This window comes from Diadema antillarum, unplaced genomic scaffold (genome assembly GCF_040938485.1).
Source record: "Diadema antillarum isolate AM-2024a unplaced genomic scaffold, OU_Dant_1.0 seq00001407_RagTag, whole genome shotgun sequence".
Classification (NCBI taxonomy): domain Eukaryota; kingdom Metazoa; phylum Echinodermata; class Echinoidea; order Diadematoida; family Diadematidae; genus Diadema; species Diadema antillarum.
The window spans coordinates 1-23474 of NW_027272162.1; the positions used below are offsets into that span (position 1 = coordinate 1).

Sequence of the window (23474 nt, forward strand, 5' to 3'; positions counted from 1 at the left end):
AACTGGTATACAGTGATTTTTTGTTTTAATGTTTGAAGTTCAGTGGCAATGATTGGACTGTATTAATTCTTTATGATTGATAGCTGATAAACTGAAAGTTTGGATACAATGAATTGTATTTTCATGTAGCTTTGTCATACACCGTAAAATGTCTTTTGCAGGATATTATGAAATCATATGAAGAGTTTGCTGACTCTCAGGTGTGGCTGACGGAGCGTTCAGGACCAGATGATGGTAAAATGGATGAAATGCCCTGCATCATCTATCCTGTTTTTCTGGAGGAAACTGACAAGTGTGCATGGCTCCTGAAGGGAAGCAATGGTGAGTTATAGAAAGAGTATCAACGAGTTGAGTAATTGACGGATAGAATTTAATGTATTACGTTGGTACAAGACATGATGGAGGGGGATTTTTTGAAACTATAGATTAGTCGACATTTAACAGTAAGCAATACTTGTCAAGTTAGCTGTAAAAGAAGAGTGTCATGAAGTACCTGCAGGGTGATAGTCCCACATTACTAGTATGTTTATTGTGCATGTGGGCAAAACTTTTGATCGGAACTATCTATATCCCGGTTTCCTGTGTAGCAGTCAAATCTGATTGGTTTTTAGTTTGAGGATATAAATTTGTTTGCTTTGGTAAGTAAGTATCATTACATAGGAATCTAAAGAAAGAAACAAACAAACAAAATAAGTGTATGTATGTGTGTGCGGGATGGGAATATTGCGGTAAGACCTTCCATATAGGTTTTTAAAGGTATCCTTGAAATATAAGATGCAAAGGTAATTCAAACAGTAAGAAATTACTAAAATCCTTTTTGCAGGTGACTTTGCGATGGTGACAGCAGATAATGGCGATGACACCAGTATGATCCAACATGATGATGGTAGTAGGGCTCATACTAAAGCAGTGGAGTCTTATTTTGCAAACATCTTAAACTCGCCGAACGTCACATGGATCAAACCCAAGTCTAACAAGGCACCAGTGGGAGTTAGCCGTCACCACCAGCAGAAGTCCCCGCAGGTGTGAGTGTTCTCTTCTCTCAAATTTACCACACAAGGCAAAATTAAGATGTTTTATTTGTTGATTTCAGCAGTTGATCAGAGTGATAAAGCTGTGCAGTGCCTTGATATAATCATGTTGTCTACATTTATTTCATTTTCATTTTCATTTTTTGTAACATGTACAGTAGGCCTGCAGTGTATTCCTTTGTAATGTTCATTCTGGTTTTTGTTTCATGTTTGTAATGTTTATGATATGTATCCCATATTCTTTACCTACATGGTCGAATGAATGATAATAATAATAATAATAATAAATGATAATTTTTAAAAGATCATTAGTTTTCATATGGGTATAGATTATTGTAATATTAAGTTTGTTGAATGTTTAACAAGGAAATAATATAGCAGTAGATGTGTAAATGCTTGTGATGATCATAAGCTATGTTTTGTCTCCTGGTATCTGCAAACCTTCAGTGTGCCATCTGGTAGCACCAAGGATTGGCTGCGGAAGAGCCAAGCATGTCCACAGGATGAGCAGTCCACTAATGTCCAGGAGAATAACACTTGTAGCACAAGTCAGAAGCCAGCTAAGGTGAGTTTTGTGCCCTGATTATCTTTGTATTTCCTACATGAGTTCAAAGGAGTGGTATATATTTGACTGACGTGTCGGTTTTATTTTTTCAGGAATAGAGAGTTTAAAATGTCAAATTCAAACGTGTTTAGCCCTGAAAGAACATTTACATTACATGGGATAGAGAGAAAAATAGCATGGAAATGAAACCTGAATTCAAATTGACAATTGAATAACATCTGAGATGTCAACAGGGGATTGAATGTGTTCATAATTTCAAGATGTGCTATGATCACGGGTAGTGAACTTTTGGTGCTGAAATTGTATTTTGTGGGATCTGGTATATATGTCCCAAGAACAGCAAAAGGTGTATCCATGTGGTTGATGTGTTTATTATCATTGTTTTCAATGCAGCCAGTAGAGATTGAAGATCCGGCTGGTCTAACTTGTGTTCAGGAGACCCCCACTGGAGCTACTGTTCCCTGTCCGGGCCCCTGTCTGCCAAAGACCAGCCCTGGTTCCACAGATACCCCAGAGTCTTCCAAAAACCAGTGGCTCAAGCAAGATCCACCCTGCGCAGAGGGCTCACCAACTGCGGAAGAAGTGGAAATGGAGAAGTCAGATGAAGTCAGGGAATGGCTGGTCCCCGAAGCCAACCCTACCAGCGACTGTGAGTCCAACATTATCTCCGGCTTCCTGAAATGTCAGTCAGAAGAATATCCGAAGAAACTCTCTGAAGATACCATTTCAGAGAGTTGGCTGCTGGGCGGGGAGAAGACCAAGACAGGAGAAAAGTCCATGGCTGTTCCTCAGCAGGAGGTCACAGAAAATTGGCTTCTGGCACATGCTTCTGGATTTACTCATTTTAAGACCAGAGCTATTGGCTTTCCTTATTTCACCATCCCTACGGATGTCAACCAATGGCTACAAAAGTAAGGCAAACAGTGCAAGCACTATACACGAGAAAAAAAAAAACTTACAGCAATGAGAGTGATACCTACTACAGGATATGACCGTTATAACCCATTGGCATGTGTTCCTCTGTACCCCAAAGCTTATACTGTCCGTATATAGCACGCACATTAAATCCTGTCTGCAACGGAATCAAGTATATAGGCCTACGTCTGTTTGTCTTTTATATCGTTATGCTAGACATAATGTATACACTATCAAATAGCAGAACGACGACATACACTGCAAATTACTTACTGGACGCGAATTTCTAGGCACAAGCAAAGGCAATCAGAAGCACTTTTTTCTCTCTGTGTCCCTTGGAGTGGACTGTTCGAGATTTTCACTTTGTGGGACCTGTATCCTTCAGAAAAAAAAACCACACACACAAACAAACAGAATGTTTGTATGTTTTTCTACCTATAGTCCTCACTTTCATATGGTAATGATAAAATTGGTATATCATTACAATATGATATACAACTTGATATACTTACTTTTTTTTTAATGTTGGCTCATCTTGCCATAGGGATCTCAATCTCTCATGTGTGAATATCCATCATTACGGAAAATGTCAATACTGTTATCAAGGAATTATTGGTGTATAGATGACACATTATGACTATCCACGTTTACACAATGCATTGCCATGCACGACTGAAGAGACCTCGATCCATCATCACTTATGCATTGCCTCACATACAGTCACTACTAGAATACCATGTTTTGTGCGTCTACATACTTAACAGAGAGGTGTGTCGTATGTAATTTCGCCGAGTATGTGAATTATATAACAATGTAAGCTTTAAGTTCTACATATTTGTTGATGTTTTGATAAACTGACTCCAGAAACTTTTTTTTTTTTGCATGGATGCCATAACTCTTCTCTTTCTTTTATATGTAAATGACATATCTAATGCGTCACCTTTATTATCATTCATTTTATTTGCTGATGACACGAATATAATTTATTCACATAATAATTTGGAAATATTAGTTAATACAATAAATTTGGAATTACCGAAAGTTTCTGAATGGTTCAGATGTAATAAACTATCTTTGAATATAGATAAAACTCATTTCATACGTTTCAAACATTACAATGCTAGGTCGGTTATTACTCCTTTAAACATTAAGATTGATGAGTTATTTATTCAACAGAAACAACACTCCAAATTTCTTGGTGTGGTTATTGATGAAAATTTAAGCTGGAATGCTCATATACGTTATATCTTAAGTTCAATATCTAGAGGTGTCGGAATTATCTCCAAACCGAAGTTTATTTTACCTTTAAGCACTATATTTTTGTTATATGATACCATGGTATTACCATATATTTTCATTGTAATATTGTTTGGGCTAATTGTGGTAAAACTAAAGTTAATCCTATTTTATTATGACAAAAAAGAGCAGTCCGCATTTGTACAGGGTCATCTTATTTTGCTAATACGGACCCATTGTTTTATAAGTTGAAAACACTTAAAGTGGCTGATATCAATGCTCCTAAAGTCGCAGTTTTTATGTTTAAGTATATCAATAAACAACTTCATCCATCTTTTCATAATTTTTTTTTTGCTTTTGATAACAGTATTCATTCATATCCAACTCGTAATGCCAGAACTTTTCATCTTACGAATCCAAAATTGTTAGCAGCGGATAAATCTATACGACATTATGGGCCTGACTTGTGGAATAGTCTTCCTAATTGTATTAAAATATCTTCTAGTCAATTCTCAGTCAAGGCAAATATGGAAGGACATTCATTATTGTTGTATAATGAAGGGTGATCGTTGATTCTCTTTGTTACTCCATGACAATTAACCAAGTTTTACAGTCTCCTATTTTTCTCTATTGGATTGTTTTTATTTTTTGACGCGTTATATCACATTGATTTGAAATTTATTCATAAATTACTGTTGGATATAATATGTATAGTACTGGAAAATGATATATTGTTTGTTATGTTAATATATACTTTGTGAAAAATGCAGAAATAAATCAAATCAAATCAAATCAATCAAAATTCAGCACTTTCAAAGATTTACATGTAAAAAGTTATTATTTCATATACATTATGTGTATTGCTAAGGACATCCTGTTTGTAAAGGTATATTATCTAGTTTGTCTTCGCTATAAGACGCGTATAAATGTTGTAGTGACCGTTGTACTGTTTTAAGAGACATTATTCATTGTGTACACACTCAGTCATGTTTTGTTTTATTTTTGGTTTGGTTTGTTTGTTTGTTTGTATGTTTGTTTGTTTTTGCACATTATTGCATAAGACGCGTATAAATGTTGTAGTGACCGCTGTACTGTTTTAACAGACATTATTCATTGTGTACACACTCAGTTATGTTTTGTTTTATTCTTGGTTTGGTTTGTCTGTTTGTTTGTTTGTTTTGGGGGGTTTTTTTGCAAAAAAAAAATCAAAAATAAATTCAGCAAAAGCAGCAGTGACGCAATTAATAGCATTGGTTTATGACCTTTCTGCTGTTGTGATATACAAGACGTACATTGTCATCTATAAGATAGCCTCGTTGGTGTCTGTGGGGACACAATCATGTTACATGATGAGTATATGCGTATAAATCATTTTGGTGAACGTGAATCCCAATTCTTCGCCTTCATTTCGTGCTTAAAGACTATACATTCATAAATTCTATATATTCAATACTTCATGAGGTGTCCTATGTAAACGTTACATGAGGATGAATGTGTGTTGTAATCACCGCCTGCAAGAAATACGAAATAAACAATTAAAAGAGTTGAATTGCTAATGAAAACTACATCATGATTCCATACCAGTTAAGAAAATGCATCTCCTGCACTTAGCGCACTTATGGCTGTATGTGTGAGTATGTGTGCGCGCATGTGTGTGTATGTGTGTGTGTGTGTATGTGTGTGTGTGTGTGTGTGTGTGTGTGTGTGTGTGTGTGTGTGCAAATCATGTTCATCACTGTATGTTGATGAAAACTAAATACCGATTTGAATTACCCACAAACAGATCTGGAAAAAATAAATAAAGATCGTAGATAAAATATTGTTCACAGTTCGTTATCCATAAGGTTCATTGTTCCGAAGGTTCAATCCGCTATAACCAAACAAAGAAAAAAAAAACAGAAAAATGGGTGGATATTACGCAATGAAGACATGCACACACCATCCACACAAGTAACTGGACAGACATGTATTGATACAGCACAAACATACACGATACATACTTATTGACGACCTGAAATTGTAATCTGTATAATTGCTATTGATGAAAACAAAAAGTATTTCCCCTCTCTCCTCCGTATGACACAATTCCCCTCTTCCACATTATCATCAGGATGAACCGTGCATGACTTAGAAACAAATATCATATAATAAGAGGTCACTCAAAGGGAGAAAAACGCCACACATTATTCAATTTTTGGATTAACTCTCCAGTTTTCGACGGGAGAATTTCCGCCGGAAGCCCATTTTTGCAAAATCTCGCGTTTTCCCGCTTGAGATTTGATTTCTCCCGCCCTGGGTCTGTGTCTCCCGGTGGAAAGGATTTCTTACTTATTGCTATATCGTATGTTGAAAAAAAAAAAATAAGCCTTAGATAGCACCACAGAACATCTAGAACCCTAGGAACTTCGCGCTTCGCACACATCAACTTGGAGTCTCCCGCCGTTGCTATATAGGGGTCTCGGGCGGGAGAATCTCCAGATCAGAAGGTGATTTGGGTTGGAGTCTCTGCTTATTTCTGGAGATACATTATCTTCAGTTCCCCAGCCCCACACAAACAAAACTGAACTTGTGGTGTCACATACTGCAAACATAGTTTATGATTGCCATTAGCCCTGGACATTGCTCACAAAGTTGAAACGTCAAATTACCAACTGAATGAAACGCTAGCTTCATTTTTTCCCCTTTAACTATAGCATGCATGCCCAGAGGATGTGCAGTGACTGTTTTTTGTGTTCTCTTTATATCAGCATTTTGGTCAACTACTCATTTATGAGATACTCAGTTGTATACTCCTCCCCCCCCCCCGAAAAAAAAAAGAAGAAAGAAAATAAACTTTCAGGGAGTCACACACAGCTACAATTTAGTTCATGCTTATGATTTAGTTGCCATTAACTGCGGCAATTACACATCAAGTCATACATCATACTGTATATTAGACAACGAAGGGTTTTTTTAGCATTATTTGAAAAAAACTATTTGTGGCATAAACATATTATAATAGATACACTGTATAGGATAAGCAGCCTGTGTGGCCAGTAAAACATGACACAATTTTACACAAATTTTAAATTCTCTCTAGTGTCCCTGCTGAAATGTCCATTGATAGCATCCATGTAAAATAATCAAAAGGTATGAACTTCTAAAAGTAGGTCTGACATTTATCATGTGCAAGGTATCATGTCTGTATACCCTATATGTGACATTTTTTGTATACCGGTATGTATTTACATGAAGGAATGTGTGAGCGTATGTGCCTGCGCGCGCGCGCGCGTGTGTGTGTGTGTGTGTGTGTGTGTGTGTATGTGTGTTTGTAGTCCAGGCTAGAAGGCACCCAACCTTGTTTTTTGATATATACAATGTTTTTTAATGGTTTCTTGTCAATTCGAGGGTGCTGATTCCAAATCCGATTGATGCCACTCGCGTAACCTTGAGCATTTTCGGCAAAATGCAAAAATCCAAAATGGCCGCCAGATATGCTAATTCGGCCGTGATAAACACAGTAATGTGCATTATATGACCAATGATTCCACCAAACTTTGTACATTTCTGTTCCTAGAGTTCCTCCATCTGCATTTGCAAGCGAATTTTCATTTCATATAGGTTCATTAAGCATTTAAAGCTCATTTTTTTATTCAAAATGGCCGCCATTCTTATGCTTATGTACTGTATGAATGGCAAAACATATGCATGGAAATATAGAACAAATTTACTGTATTTCCCGTACCTACGCTATTATAAAGTGTTGCACGTGCAATATGTTGGTTGTCATGCACTTACAATATTAGGGGGCCTCTCCATATATGAGCATTTAATATTCATAAACCTTACGATGTTGAACACAATTTCTTATATATTTCATTTTGTCTCAAAAAAGTCTCAACAATATACTGAGTTCACTAAACGTCTCGCAAGGAATCAATATACCACCATATTTTACATGCCGGTTGAATGTAAAAATGTAATACTAACACAATATATTAAGGAGCCTAGATACATGGTATTTATCAAATAATGTTGAAAATGGAGGGGAAGCTATAAAGCAAAGCTTGTATTATGCATTCCCCTAAAACCATACTAACAAAGTACAGAAAAATCCTAATACAGTAAGTGCAGAGACACATGGTTGCAGACAAAAACACACCGGACATTAATGACACAACTAAAAACCCTTTACATTGTAGATTTTTTTTCCAGCAAGGAGTTGAGGGAGGGGGGGGGGGAGGAGGGAGGAGTCCTGAGGCGAGTTCGAAATGGATCATAACCTCCATTACTTTGATATGATTTAATTTAGAAGTGCCGCCTTGATAGTATCGAGCAAACCTGATTTTCTTCTTGAATTAAAACAACAACAAAAACTGTTGAAGGCATAAATGAAACTGTCCTAATGCAGGGACGGATCCAGGAATTCCGTAAAGAGGGGGCGCGTTTACAAAATTAAAGGGGGAGGGCGCACGCACCCCTCCCCCATTTTTTTCTTTTTATTTCTTGTGTTTCAACAAAAAATAAAGGGGGGGGGCGTGCGCCGGTTGCGGTCCTCCCTGGATCCGCCCCTGCTAATGCAATACCGTACAAACTGTTCATTAAACATCAACCAAGAAGCAATGTGAGGTGCCTCTTTCAGTTCTCTCACAGTTCCAAGGTGTTGATAATATACACTTTGACATCATGATCTCATTCAGTCTTGTCTTAAAACCAAAACTGTCATTTTTATTGTCTTTAAAGAACCCTTTAATTTTATGTTTAGCAGCAGGCGACATCAGCCCCAAATTTGCAGAATTCTCAGGCTAAAGATGCATATCAGTCCTGCAATTGTTTTAATTGCAACCACATCTGGTGATGTTCAGCATTTCCTCAGGGGTCAGAGGGCGATTATTTGCCACAGAAACAGGATGAAGACATGAAGACTTGCTTGATCACCACCCGTTGAAGCCCTGTGGCTTTGTTGCCAGGCCAGAGACAGTGTTGTAGGTAACTTGGGTGGTATCAGAGATGACATCAGACCAGCATATGTCCCAACCTGTTTTGGGGTCAAAGCTTTAAAGTTACAGTAGGGAAATCTAGGCTTGTGGGATTTCAGGCGCATTGATGGCAGGTTGTTCAAGGGGGCATTTCATGAAGTGTTTTGGCAGATCTTTTCTTTTTGAGAAACTGTTATAAGCTATTAAATCCTTGCATCTGATTGGCTGAGAGCAAATTTGTCAGACAAAACGCTTCATGAAATGCCCCCCCCCCCCCAATGCTATCGTGTTTGGAAGGTCAGGGTATGCGTTGACGGCACTGGTGACACTTGCCATCCTTTCCTTCCAGTGTGAGGGAGAGTGATCGAGTGCCAGTGAAGGATGGTGGACTTCCTTAGCCAATGCTTGGAAGGCTTGCCACAGAGGGCTACCTTAAACATAGCGTTGGCAAGATGGTTACTAAGATGGAAGGCATGGGTCTGATGATAATCTAATAAAGGTTGGGGCAAAGTATCCAGAAGATGAAGTACTCCACTATTGTCTTGAGATGGGTCAGTACTCGGCTCATGTCATCCAAGGACTTTCTATGAGACGTAAAGGCAAGATCATCTGCAAACTTCCTACGTGAAGTGAATGTAATGTCACCAAATATTATGTTAAAAAGACCTCTAGTGGAGTTAGTTTATAGCCACCATTAAGGAGGCCATCATTCAGAGTCCTAACACAGCTGGTCTGGTTACCGAGAGCAATCCTGAATCTGCAAATGCTGAAGATTAAAGACAAGCAGTGTGAAGTTGTTATAACACTGCTTTCAGAATGAGGCAGCACTGTACAGATCTCAGAGTCTCCCTCGAAATCATAGGCCTATACTCAAACACATTCACTCCGAAAAAAACGGTGGTAAAATTCATCTACCATATATAATTCATCTGGGTTAACATTAAAAACTTTGGGGCATTGTTTTCATTTCAGAGATTTGACAACAGGAAGTGAGGTGGTCCCTTTTTGCACTTTCCCCTGCCTCATGTTCTTTCTCGGATGAGGGGACTGAAAAGTTTGTATAATATCGCTTTTAGATAATGTAGAACAGGACAGCTATTAATTGGAAATTTCATTTGTGTCATCTAGGATTCAGCCTTTTAATTCAGTGAATCAGAATGAATATTTTGATGTTGAACATCTCAAGGCAAGTAAGTATCAAATGTTCATATCTAATAATTCCTGATAAACGATCTTGATGTTGGCGTCAATTCAAGTTTTGGTGGATTTTTCCAAATACCTACGGAAAAATTCAGATTGAAGTAGCAAATTTGGATGTTTGCATCAAAAAATAAAACAGCCTTTGTTAGTAACAACCTTCTGATTTTTAATCAGCACACAAATTGGTAAACAGTGTACCTGAATGACAGAAAAAAAGAAGAAAATGTGTTTATTTCACACGCTCTGCCGTTCATATTGTGCAGGGGTATATGAGTGGCATCCATTTTGAAGTTTTGTATTAAGAAGAATATAATAAGCCTAAAAACAATAAACTTTCTGTTTGTTTGCTTGTTTGTTTGCTTGCTTTGCTAGTGGCACTCATCAGATTTGCATTGCACATGCCAAACTTGATAAAAGCGTAGGTATGTGACTGAAAATTCGTCTTCTATTTCTATGCATATTTGTGGCCATTCATATAGTACATGAGTACAGGAGTGGCGGCCATTTTGAATTGAAAATAAGCTTAAAATACTAAATATATCTCTTCAAATGAAAAATTTCTTGCATGTGCAAGTAGAATTACTCAAGGAACAAAAATTTAAAAAACTTTGATGGAATAATTTGTCATAAAATTGACATAACTGGGATTATCATGGCCAAATTAGCATATCTGGCGGCCATTTTGGATTTTTGCGTTTTGCCGAAAATGCTCAAGGTTACGCGAGTGGCATCAATCGGATTTGGAATCAGCACCCTCGAATTGACAAGAAACCATCAAAAAACATTGTATATATCAAAAAACAAGGTTAGGTGCACTTTCTATGGAGCCTAGCCTGGACTATTGTGTTCTATTGTGCCTGGTCAATTTCTGCCTGCAAACTACCCTGGGTCCCAGGGTATACCGGGTAGTTTGCAGGTACAAACCCCTGTTGGGAGTAACAGAGTCTGCACCAAGACTACTACATGCACTCAACTGGCACTGTCCCTAGTTTGCAGGCACAAACCCTTGTTGGTCGTATGCAGGAGTCTGCGCCAAGACTACTGTATGCACCACTGCCCCATAGGCCCTGTGTTGTAGCTTCTCCAGGCTGCAGTGCAGTGGTACGTGTATTAGTCTTGGCACATGCAGACTCCTATTACGACCAACAAGGGTTTGTGCCTGCAAACTACACTGTCCCTTGGACTGTTGGGAGACGCTACAGTACAGGGCCTATGGCAAAGTGTAGTCTTGACGCAGACAGCTAAACAACCAGCAAGGGTTTGTGCCTATACACTAGCGGTCTGGCTACCCCTTTCCCGACCAGATTTTTTGTCATTTTTTTTTTTATTTTTTAAATGATGTACACTCATAGGACATTATTTTAGACCAAGTTTGGTTCATGGGCTTCATGGGGTAAATTACACCCGCCAAGGACCCTTTTCGGGGGGTCCCTGGGGGCAGAACCCGCCCTCCGGGACCAGGCTGACGCGCATTTTGTTAATGAGGAGGGTGGCCCCAGCAACTCTGAGGGGTCAAACCTTTTGGGCTTGATGGGGTAAATTGAGTAGTCGCTAGCTCTCTGGCTATAAGTAAATCTACACCGTAGAATTTCAACTGGAGTAGACCGTGTAATACCGATGAGAGTATGCTTCGATGCACATATCAGCTGACCGGTGCTGTTCGTGGTTTACGAATGTTCCCCGATGGACAGCGAATAAATCGGGCCTCCCGTGAATCTCCACGCTACAGTTTGTTGTTGTTTTTTTTTAATAAGAATAAAACATAAAATTATCATATAGTAAAATTATGTCGAACAAAATTCTTCGTAAATCATATCTCTTGGTGATCATGAAAATTTCAGCCTATACATGATCATAGATTTTTCCCCAACATGAAGATAATTTATGATCGAAATGAATTAAAGTATGACCTTACATCCCCACCCCAACACCCACCAAGGGAGGTATACGACCATTCTTCCTCCATCGCGTCACCGTTCAAGTACACTCCCACAAACTCATCAACCACGATGTACGTTACGCCCTCTATCATTCAGGTCACTCTATTTTTTAACGGCAAGTTGATCCGTGGCAACCGAAGTATGAAATTCTCCTGCTGCAGACTAGATGCCTTCAAATCTCCGAATTTCCCGCCACTCGCCTTCGTGGGCACCAACACTCAAGGTGACTTTCCAATTCCAGGCCCATCAATAAATACACTGTAAAAACAATGGTGTTAGATTTAACACCACGGGTGTTAAATCTAACACCGATCAAACTTCAATAAAGGACCACACCCACAGGTGTTAAAAATGCACTGTGATAGTGTTGAAAAGTGTTCAACTGACACTTTGTGGTGTTAATTTGACACTGTATAATCGTTATTTTGACACTGTACTGGTGTTAATTCAAAAATGACACCACATGGTGTTGATTTGATATTTTTTGGTGTTAATATCAATGATTTAACACCCGTCCAGCTTCAATAAGAGACCACACCAGCTGGTGTTACTTTGGTGTAAATCTATTTTCACATTTTTTCAAAAATCTAGTATTTTAATTTAAAATTCTTGATCGTCTTGTTTAAATTAAAAATCAACAAAAAGTGCAGTTACTAGAAACTCTTCAAAAAAACAGTTTAAAATTTGGAAATGACACCCGGAGGTGTTCACTATTTAACACCGGACTTTTTGCAGTGTACTAACAACATCTACTTGAGCTCGTGATTCAAAGTGTACATAATTATCATGTGTACTGATGTAATCGGGATGAAATATTGGGGTTTTGTTGGCGCTTAAAGAAAGAAAGGATATTTAGACCTATGTAATACCAAAAGAAAGGGGATATGTAAAAAAAAAACCAAACATTTGTATATTCATATAATGTACCAACATTCGTAAATCATGAATGTATTTTGTATTAAACTTTTACCACTTTTGAAGTTAATTCTTGAACAGCTATGTCAATGGCATAGATCTGTACTCCGTGGGACAGAATGATACTAAAGCGTAGTATTTCCTAAGTTCAAATCAGACAGTACATTGTAAACCAGGGCTACTTGATGAATGATCACTTTGGCACCGTCCTTCATCCTCCATTGTTTAATTCCAATGTGACATCTTTTATTTCGTTCATTCCATCATGGTTAGTGATCTGGACTAATGTCCGTCAACCGAAACCCGGTGAAGAGTTCAGTGTGAAGGCGAACATGACAGCCGAAGTGGATCTCCTTTGGATCTATCCCAACATCACCCTCGACACGGTGAGTTCGGGGAAATAGTCGGTATAATGTCACCCTCGAAACAGTGAGTTTGAGGCAATAGTCGATAATAACATCACCCTCATTACCACGCCAGAAGGCAATATTAAACAGACTAATCACTGATATGATTCTGTTATGTAGGCATCACTTTCGCGAAATTGACCAAAGATGAACGCAGGATAAAGGGAATGTTCCAATTAGCCGCTGATCGTATAAACATTGGGTCATTCGTGAAAGCATCTTAAGCCATTGTATGGATGATGGAGTTTTTCAGGCTGCTGTAGCAACTTTGTGAGCGGTGATAAAATCTTCAAATTCATGTAGACATCTCTTTTTCCTTCGTTTGTCCTTCGGATTCACATCTTCGTGTAGCCTTCGTGTGTGGTTCGGGTGCCATCGTGTAACTTTCAGTAGGCGTCGTACTTGCTTCGGCTGCTGATTGGCTTTGACCAAGTTCCGGGTCAACTTCACACAAAATAATTGAAAAGTCCATATTTGTATTGCCGTCTTGTGTCAATTTTGGGACAGTGTCACGCCACCCTTAATCCGAATAATGATGGTTATTCCGCAGACGCAGGGGCGGATCCAGGAATTCTGTAAAGGTGGGGGGGGGGGGGGGGGGGGCGCAACTAATATTTCTGGTGGCACTTCCGGGTTTCATTTCATTTTTTTGTTTTATTTCTTTTGTTTTTAACGATAAATAAAGGGGGGCGCGCCTCTTGCGCCCCCCCCCCCCCCCCCTCTGGATCCGCCACTGAGACGTGTATTCTTTTTTATACTCTAAGGCCCCACTTAATCTCGACCAGTGGGCTGCGAAGCTCTCGCTGGTGGGCCGCCAAAAATGAAATGAATATTCATATTCAATCTTACTGGGCCTCAATAAAGTTTGTAGGAGCCAATGTGGGCCTCGGGTTTGAAAAACGTTGAGAAGCGCAGTTCTAAGGGTTCTTCCTAATTTATTGTTTAAAAACTTTGCCTTTAGCGAGGGTGCTCAACCGGGAAGTGAAAATCAAAATCAATTGCTTGATGAATGTCTATACAATATTGAAAACGTAATTTTGTACGATTGAACATTAAACAGGTGGAGGCACATCTCCAAACTGACATCAAGGGCGTTGTGTTGATGACGTACGGCGCGGGAAACTTTCCATCAGACCGCAAAGACATCTTGAAAGCTATCAAAGAGGCCGTTGAGGGCGGCAAACTGATTGTGAACTGCACCCAATGTCCTAACGGACAAGTCACACCGGCTTACGAGACCGGACAAGTAAGTCTTGTTTTGACAGAAATACATTGTAGGGGCTTAACACCCGCCTTAGAATAAGATCAGGCCAGGAAAAAAAAGTGATCTTAAAGGTCCTGTTTACCTTTCGGAGCAGTGATTTAAAAAAAAAAAATGTTCAAGATATCACTTTTGATGCATATGTGTAGGTCAGTTGTATCACAAAACATCCTACCATATAATTTTTTTGCAATAAAGCCTGAAATATGAGGAAATATCACTTTTTTTCTCATTAAACTATACGGTTAAGTCTGGAAACATTTTTATTATAACTTTTGTTCACATTTTAATATTTAACAATACTTAACATTGATTATACTAGTTCAAATTTTTACATTGGCTGTTTCTATCCCTAACGCACATTTTAGAACGATTTTGACGCTTTAATGATAGATTTTTGTTTCATCTGGAAATGGTAAATTATGCCTTTAAAGATCGGTAGACCACTCACCTAGATGACTACTGAGCAAAGGAGACACTAGTAAACAAAACCTAGAGTTGAGAGCATGACTTTATTTGAGAAATTAATTAGATTTTTTTGTGTGTGACTCTGATTTTTTATGTAAGATAAGAAAACCATGCATTGTTATTGTTTTGTACACGTTCTTAAACATGAAATTCGCGTTTACCAGGATCGATCTAAATTCTGTTGATCCGTGAGTTTGCTTATCAAATTTTGTTCGATGTTTTATCTTGGTTTATTAAGGTCCTGATAGAGGCAGGGGTAATCCCCCTCTCTGACATCACACCAGAGGCGGCGCTCACCAAACTTGATTACGTCATCCAAAACTTCACAGGCTCAGAACGCGAGATGACGGTTCAGTAGTTTGATCATATATTTCAAGGAGGTTTTAAAGTGATTTGATTTGATCTGATCTAATTTCATTGTTCCACATCTAAAACAAAAATAATATGATAAAATCGATTGAACTTTAGACTGGACCAAGCGTCGTAATTACAAAGAATACAAGAGAAGACAATTTTATAAACATGAAATGTGGGGGACCAACTAAAAAAGCAGAGCTTGTGATGAATAGGTCCCTAGATGAAAATGTTGGTCTTGTTAAACAAACAACCTAGTAACAAAAATTATGAAAGAAAGGAAATGAACGTAAAGGAAAAGAGAGCAAAAAAGCAAGAAAAACAAATAAAATACATCAGAACAGAACGAATTAGCCACCTGTAATATGCTTAGTAGATTCCTCGTCATCCGACCAACTTAGGCTGCGTTTATCAACTTTCCCTTTTTTTAAACGGCTTTCGAAAGCCCTTTCCAAAGCCCTTTCCAAAGCCCTTTTCAAAGTCCTTTCCATAGCCCTTTCCAAAGCCCTTTCCAAAGCCCTGTACTATTAATGTGCCGCTTGTTTTCTAAGAAGGGACGGCGAAAAGCAATTACCATCATAAAGACATATCTTCTTTTGAGAGTGACGAGTTATGATGCCATGCCACATGAATCAATTGTCTTCCTATCTGTGACGCAGCTCCAGTTTACCACATACTTCAAATATTTCTGAGTGGCGGCATGAGACTTTCGCTGCGTTTATCAACTGTCCTCTGTCTAAACGGCTTTCAAAAGCCGTTTCCAAAGCCCTTTATCATAACGGCTTCCAAAATAGTTGCGTTTATCAACTCTCTCCGCGAACACGATAACTGGCCTGTCACTGCACAGCTGCATTGCGCCGGCAATTCGACCCGAGGAGAAGAGGTCCATAAGGCGTGCATTGTTCGTAACTACAAAGCCGTTTCAAAACAGCTTTGCGTTTATCAACTTCAAAAGGCTTTTACAAACAGGTTTCTGAAAACCTGTTTAAGAAACCTGTTTGGAAAGCCACAAATTTGCGGCTTTCTAAAAGGCTTTCCGAAAGGGCTTTCAAAACAGCTTTGCGTTTATCAACTCGTAAAAATTCCTTGAAAGCTGTTTGGAAAACCTGTTTCTGCCGAGAAAAGGAGTTGATAAACGCACCCATAGTTAGGTAACAGTAGGAATGCGCAAAAGCGCAGGATACATAATGATTCATTATTCAGGAATAGCTTTGACATGAGCGACTCTGTAAGAAGAACGAAAAGCAAACCCTGAATACCTAATAAACTGGTGTGATACCTCTTTGATCATAATAATGATCAAAGAGTTATCACACTTGATCATATCAAGTCTTTCATGGATCAACCCGAGTCTGAGATCGCACTCCGTGGCCTACACGATTTAATGACGTCACATGTACGATACTGCACATCTAATGTTGATGAATTATACTTACTTTTTTTACCTGATTGTCCCCAGTTTTTCTTGAAATTTAAATGAAAATATTGGTCTTCCTCTGTAGTGGCATTGTGTCATTTAAGATATATCGCTGATGTTGAAAACATATATTTTTTCTCAGTTGTAAGGAATTGATACATTTTCCTTATTTAGTACATTTTAGTTTTTTTTTTTGTAAGCGCTATGATATAGATAGATGAACTGTGTATGGTGTATCTAAATGCCTGGTAATGATAATAGTAATAATGATAATAATAGTAATAATAATGATAATAATAATAACAATAATAATAACAATGATAATAATAATAAATAATAATAATAGTAATGATAATAATTGTAATATTAATAGTAATGATAATGATGATGATAGAAATAAAAATAATCATCATCATATTCGTAGCTTTTTTCTTGCCTTTTCTTCTTTTAACTTCTTGACGGTCACATTGTCTTCTGGATTCAAAACGCCTTCTGAATACCTGAAACCTTTGAGGTGAGGATGCAGCATTCAACTTTGTGCGAAATACGTAGAAACCACTTTATGAATGTTAAAGAGCATGCAATTCTAAGAGGAATTCAAAGTTTATTTGATGACTGAGATATCCAAAAACAAAGGTGGGTCCCGCCTTTTATTAGGATTGCTTTGTTTTGGATAGCTCAGCTATTTCACAACCAATTTTCATCAAATAAACTTTGAATTCCTCTTAGAATCTTTATGCTCTTTAATATTTCATGAGAGGTTTCTCATTATCTAAAAACAAACAAACAAAACATCATAAAAAAAACTTTGAAAACTAATAAGTGAATAAAGGAAAACTCAAGGCAGTATCACTACACCTCTCTTCCTTTCTCTCTCTACATTATACATGTACGGTATATAAACTGCTGACAATGTTTCATACACTGTCTCCCTTAGGCTGAGTTCAGATTGTTTCATGGATATGATATGATACATATATATGGGTCAGAATTTTGAACGATGTACAATTGAGCCAAAACAAGGCAAAACTTAAAAAGGAGGAAATTCTCCAAATCATTCATCTTATCTGAAAGAGTATAACTCAAGCTTTGATATGAACCCAATTATACTAGGATTTTCCCAGAGGAACAAGTTTTTATTCACCGCTGAAGTTTACCATGTCCAGAGCAGCGAACGTCCGTGAGGAATAGTACTGCACATACATTTGAATACCATTTAACATAGTTTCCAAAAATCATATTCAGTTCAAAATCCTAACGAAATATCTTAAGGGACATGTGTACGTGCTTGCAGAATATTAAGCTTGTATTCTTAAACTGTACGTAATGGTAGACAACTGATGATTTAACTAAATTCGTCATTTCTGTGGAAATATTGCTATTCCGCTAAACACTTTCTCCACTTTACGCGCATTTTACAGAAACTCAATATTTTCACCTCTTATTTCACTATCCCATACTTTAATCCTCACTCCCAAATAGTAACATACATTTTTAAGATGTATCTCATCTGGGCAGTCTCTATGACCCAACAAACATAGGATAGTTTTCATCACGGAGGTTCCCATGTAGCTCACGGACGTTCGGAACAAACAGGATATTGAACAATGCAGCTCTTTTGAGTTGGAAACGCATTCTACTCACAACAAACAGCAATTTCATGTCGAGAACAAACTCCTCTGCAAAATCCTGACTAGATATTACCAATTCTCAATCATATAAGTTCGCTTATCTTCTCATACTGAGGAATCAAAGAAAACAATTTTTCCATCTCTCGTAAATGAACGTACAAACGTACGTGTAATCTCAGTGACGTAGTCCATCCTTGAGAACGAATATATTTATCAAAATTTCGTTATCATGAAGTAAAGATTCAGGTCCTAAACTTGTTATATAAAGTCTACAATGCAAAATTTGCTTATATAACGAACATGGTCACAGCTAAAATTATGACAAAGAATTAATATAGAAAAACAACAGAATGTGCTCCGTTTTAGAAATACGAAGTTTAGCTGGGGAGGACAAACGAATACATTAGGAAGAAATCCCTCTGTGTTTGCTCCTTGTGTTACACACTGTTACCGAGGAGAATTTGTGTTATTATATTAGTCAGAAATGATAATAGGTTCGATACTGCGAAGTTTCGTCATAACAAGACACAATAAGTCCATATAACTTGGATGGATGTTTGTGACTTCAATAGTATGCAATATGGTTTGTTATAACAAACCTTTTGTAGCGCGTCATTTCGGAGGCCCGTTATTCATACAGTTTGTCAATACGAAAATTGATAGAGTTCGTATAATTATAAAGCTTTTTTATTCGGTAAATGATAGGAATCTCCGAAGGTTAACCGAAAGGTTTATTAATTGGAACATGAAAAATCATGTTCGCTTATCCAAATGTGGAGAAACAAGTTAACAACTAAAATCTTCCAATTTCAAAACCTCATAATAACCGTTTTCACCTAAACGAATATCAGGCCCATTCCACTTTTAGAAGAACGGACCTAAAAATAATGATCCTTAATATCTATTTTGCGAAGAACATTTCTGATAACAAACCTCCTGAATTGACTGCAATTTTTTTTTTTCATTGCAGAATAACAAACCTTTGGACATCGGAGTAACGAATCTTTGGAAGAGCGAACGTATCAAAGTGCAACCTTAAACCTATTCTTAATCATTATTTTTTTTAACATGTGTTTTCAAAGTAAGCACAAAAGCTCAAACAAATTGACGATCTCTCTGTCTCATAAATGTAAAATGAAAAAAAAATCTTGGAAATAATTACAAATGAATATTGCTTTTCATTGATGAGTATAAAACAACACCATGTGATGATAAGCGGAGGATTTGTGTGTTTTCATCAGACAATAATTGTATACTGCATTATTTTTGTTCACTTGTGACAGCATTAAATGTGACACTGCACCTCAAAACAAACAAAACGTCGCCAGACATGGATTTTTAGTTGAGACCATATTCTGAAAGAACAGACTTTAAGCTTTAAAATGATGTATAACTCAAATCAAATGGACTCTCCTAACCTATCTAAATATTGGAAAGAAAGCACAAACACAGGAAAAGTGTGAACTGAGGAAAGAGGCTCTGAAGTACAGTGTCTATTCAAGCGCTTAATCTTTACCAAAACGTGCTGGCTGTGCGATGAATGGGACAAAAAAAAAAAAGGAAGTAAACCACCAGAGTAACAACAATGAAGAGATTATCAGATTAAACTGAAATTAAGCACGCCTCATTAACACACTCTGTACATAATTAATGCCAACTTTCAAAGCAGTGGCACTATCCTTTCGAAAGTTATTAGAGTTGAAAGTGAAGAGTGTGGACAAGGTTTTTCAGAAATGAAAAAGCGATTCTAAAGACACACCTAATCACACTATTCTACCAAAAATGTTCGAGATAAACTGCTAAAAAAACACACTTTCCTGCTCTTTTTATAATACCAAATTGTAGCATAATGTAAAAGAAGACCCGTTCTTTCAGAAAATATGAAAAAGTCAAGTTCGGCTAGGTTGACCCATTTCACTTTATTTTCAGTCCTCACGCAACATCAGTGTGTGCGACTTTATGTTCGTTTTGAGGTGCACGGTCACATATATACATATATATATATATATATATATATATATATATATATATATATATAATTATATATATATATATATATATATATATATATATATATACATATTTATACACTGTATGCATATACATACATAATACACAGTATACATATAATACCCACACACACACACACACACACATATACACACAAATTAGGAAAGTATGTATACTGGTCAGAGGAGTAATTCATCTCTCTCGTTATCAAAGGGAGTGTATGTATAGTCATTATCTTTACCATATTAATGGTAATAATCATGACATATTCATTATTATATTTTCATTGCTTTCTTCACAAGCCTGTACTGGCAGTTCTCCATTGCACACGCTGAGAAAAGAAGTCATATTGTTCAGGGAAAAAAAATCCACTGGCATTTTTTTTCTTGACTTTTTTATTTCCTTTTTATTCATATGTTTATTTGTTTATTTATTTGTTTTTTTATTGATCTATTTATTTTAGCATTAAAATGCCAATATATATCATGTGAGCGTGGCGATACATTGCATACTGATAGGGCTTGACATTAGTGAAGGCCCTGATGTGGCACAGCGCGGGTCTTTAAAATTCATGCTGGCGACTACACTTCCAAAAAAAAAAAATCCAACAAATATACAAATAACAATCACTTTGGGCCCTTAGAATGTATTTAAAGGACAAGTTCACCTTCATTGAGAGAATGCAACAATATTAGTAGAACACATCAGTGAAAGTTTGAGGAAAATTGGACAATCGATGCAAAAGTTATGAATTTTTAAAATTTTTGTGTTGGAACCGCTGGATGAGGAGACTACTACAGCTTGTGAGTCATATGCGTACAACAGTATAAAGAAAATGTAAAAGAAAATTCAACATATTTTCATTTTTTTCGCATAATAAAAGAGCTTTTGACTTGCCTCTTTCTAAAGGCAGGGGGAATAATATTACCCATAACATTTGTCGGTAACGAGTCAGGGGAATGTGTACTTTTTTTCAAAAGATGGCATTTTGTGAAATTCTCTTTATATTTTCCTTATATTGTTGTACGCATGTGACATCTAAGTTATTCATACACTGCAGTAGTCTTCTCATCCAGCGGTTACTGCACAAAAACTTCAAAAATTCATAATTTTTGAACGGATTGTCTGATTTTCCTCAAACTTTCAATGATGTGTTCTACTAATATTGCTACATTCTCTCAATCCTTATGTTTATGAAGGTGAACTTGTCCTTTAAGTATCAGTTATTTATCGAAAATATATGCGTTCTTCGAGTCTCATTGTTGAAAAAAAAAATGTCCATGAATAATCATAATAAACGATTTTTTTTTCTATTTGGGGGGGGGGGGAGCTCTTTTAGAGGTGGGGGCCAGCGTTAGAAATCAGATAATGCTATATTTAATCACAGCTTCTATAATGAATTATAATTGTTTGTGTGGATACATTTTATGACCTACAGTACTGTTTCAAAGTTTGCGAATAAAATTATGTGTTTATCGTTTTAAAATAAGCAAGGCCTCCACGTACAAGTGTTCAACTCACTTATAGAGCCACCCTGTGAAAATAAGAAAAATTGATAGATGAAAAAATTAAATGACCTGATAAAGAAAACATTTAAAAGCATGAATTTGAATTCAAATAATGCTTCTATATACATTGATACATGAACTGTAAAAGGAAAAGTAAACTTGCTTCTCATCTCTGCTGAGAAAAATAACAGACTTGAAAATATATTCTGCAAAATATTCGATAACGTTAGAGATTAATAGTGTATGAAACACTAACTTATCCAGTCTGAGACGTTTCATTATGAAGTTTACACATTGAGAATCTCGAAGCAGCTGAAAATACATTCACAGATCATCAGTAATTGTGTCATTTTGAGCCGTATTACTTCCGATTTTGCTAATTACATGAATCATGAAGAATTCAATGAATCAGCTTTAATCTAAATATCCTGTCACTGAATTAGTTCAACAGATTAGTCACGAAAATGTTTCACTATTTTAAGCATATTTAGGGATGAATACAAGGCAGATCATTCTGTATTCAAACCATGGAATTTTGTTTGCGAAGGGGGAATTTAAGGTAACTTTGTAGAAATTATGGTCACATTTTGCACGATGAATCATATCTACTTTTAACATGGGGTATATCTTTGCGATATAAATATTCAAAGTTTATGATTATTTGACAAAGTGATATTTGTATCAAAATCAATAGAAATTGTTAATCAGTACATCAGTCATCAAGGTGAATATGAAAGAGAAGTGTTAAAGTATGTATGAATAATTTGATAATGATCTGTTGAAGTTTGACAGACCGGCACTCATCAAAATGAAAGACGACGGGAAAAAAAGAAAGATTTACATTATATACCACGGTTGTGATACACTACTAACCGGGGGCCAAAAGCTAAAAACAGAGGTCGAGTTGCACTCTCTCTACAAACTAGGTAGACCATGCTTATTTTCAAGTTTTTATTGTAACAAACAACATTCCACTGGTCTACCTCAAAAAAAATTGTTGCGAAAGCCTTCAAATCCAAGATGGCGTCCAAGATGGCCGCCATATTTACTGAATTTGTTATTTAAATGATAGAATTCGATAGAAATATCAGATTTCAACAAATGTGATGTTATATGAAAGAGAATAACATTTTCTACAAGTTGATACCATTTTTGTGGGTTATTGTGGTAATTAGATTGAGATTTTAAGGAAAAAACACTAATTTTTTGATATTTTTCTGAAAAAAGGAAAATCATGAAGATGCTTGATTCAGCATAAATCAAAGAAAGACTGAAGGATTATCTTGAAACGTTTCAAGAATTTTGTTTGACATATGATTAATATTTGGAGAAAATTAGGGGTCAATACCGTTTTCTGTTCAGGAGTTATAATGTCTCAAACTTGAAAACTCACTACGTAAAAATGGCCACTTTAATTGTGACCAAGACCTTGTTGGTTGTAAAAAAAGCCTGCGCGCGCCAAGACTACTACACGCACCACTGGCAATTGCGCTTTATTCCCTAATTCGCTACTCAAACGTGAATAAATTATTTTCAATCCCGCCTCCCTTCCCTAACGCATAACCTGCAAGAGAATACCTGAATCCAAGGGGAGCACCAAGCTTCGACGGCAAGACAGAACGGACGGAGAGAACTGATGACTTACGTACGCGCCTGGA

The 23474-nt window shown here is 36.9% G+C and overlaps 2 protein-coding genes across 2 annotated transcripts; both read left to right on the plus strand.

Moving 5' to 3' along the window:
- Positions 1 to 161: 161 nt before the first annotated feature.
- On the plus strand, positions 162 to 3104 carry LOC139709104 (uncharacterized; the record flags this gene model as incomplete). Its single annotated transcript, XM_071621065.1, has 4 exons — positions 162 to 321; positions 824 to 1025; positions 1479 to 1596; positions 1990 to 3104. Coding segments are annotated over 4 exons (1002 nt in total), but the record flags the coding sequence as incomplete, so codon positions are not given.
- Positions 3105 to 11914: 8810 nt separating this feature from the next.
- Positions 11915 to 15254, plus strand: LOC139709105 (L-asparaginase-like). Its single transcript, XM_071621066.1, has 4 exons — positions 11915 to 12068; positions 13034 to 13146; positions 14228 to 14413; positions 15135 to 15254. The coding sequence occupies exons 1-4, from the start codon at positions 11915 to 11917 to the stop codon at positions 15252 to 15254; spliced, it is 573 nt and encodes a 190-aa protein (XP_071477167.1).
- Positions 15255 to 23474: the final 8220 nt, after the last annotated feature.

Excerpts from the sequence above, each read along its gene's own strand:
- LOC139709105 (XM_071621066.1), top strand. The coding sequence starts at position 11,915 with ATGTACGTTACGCCCTCTATCATTCAGGTCACTCTATTTTTTAACGGC. Across the intron at positions 12,069-13,033 it reads CGTGGGCACCAACACTCAAG|TGATCTGGACTAATGTCCGT; the intron begins GTGACTTTCCAA and ends CATCATGGTTAG. Across the intron at positions 14,414-15,134 it reads CGGCTTACGAGACCGGACAA|GTCCTGATAGAGGCAGGGGT; the intron begins GTAAGTCTTGTT and ends TGGTTTATTAAG.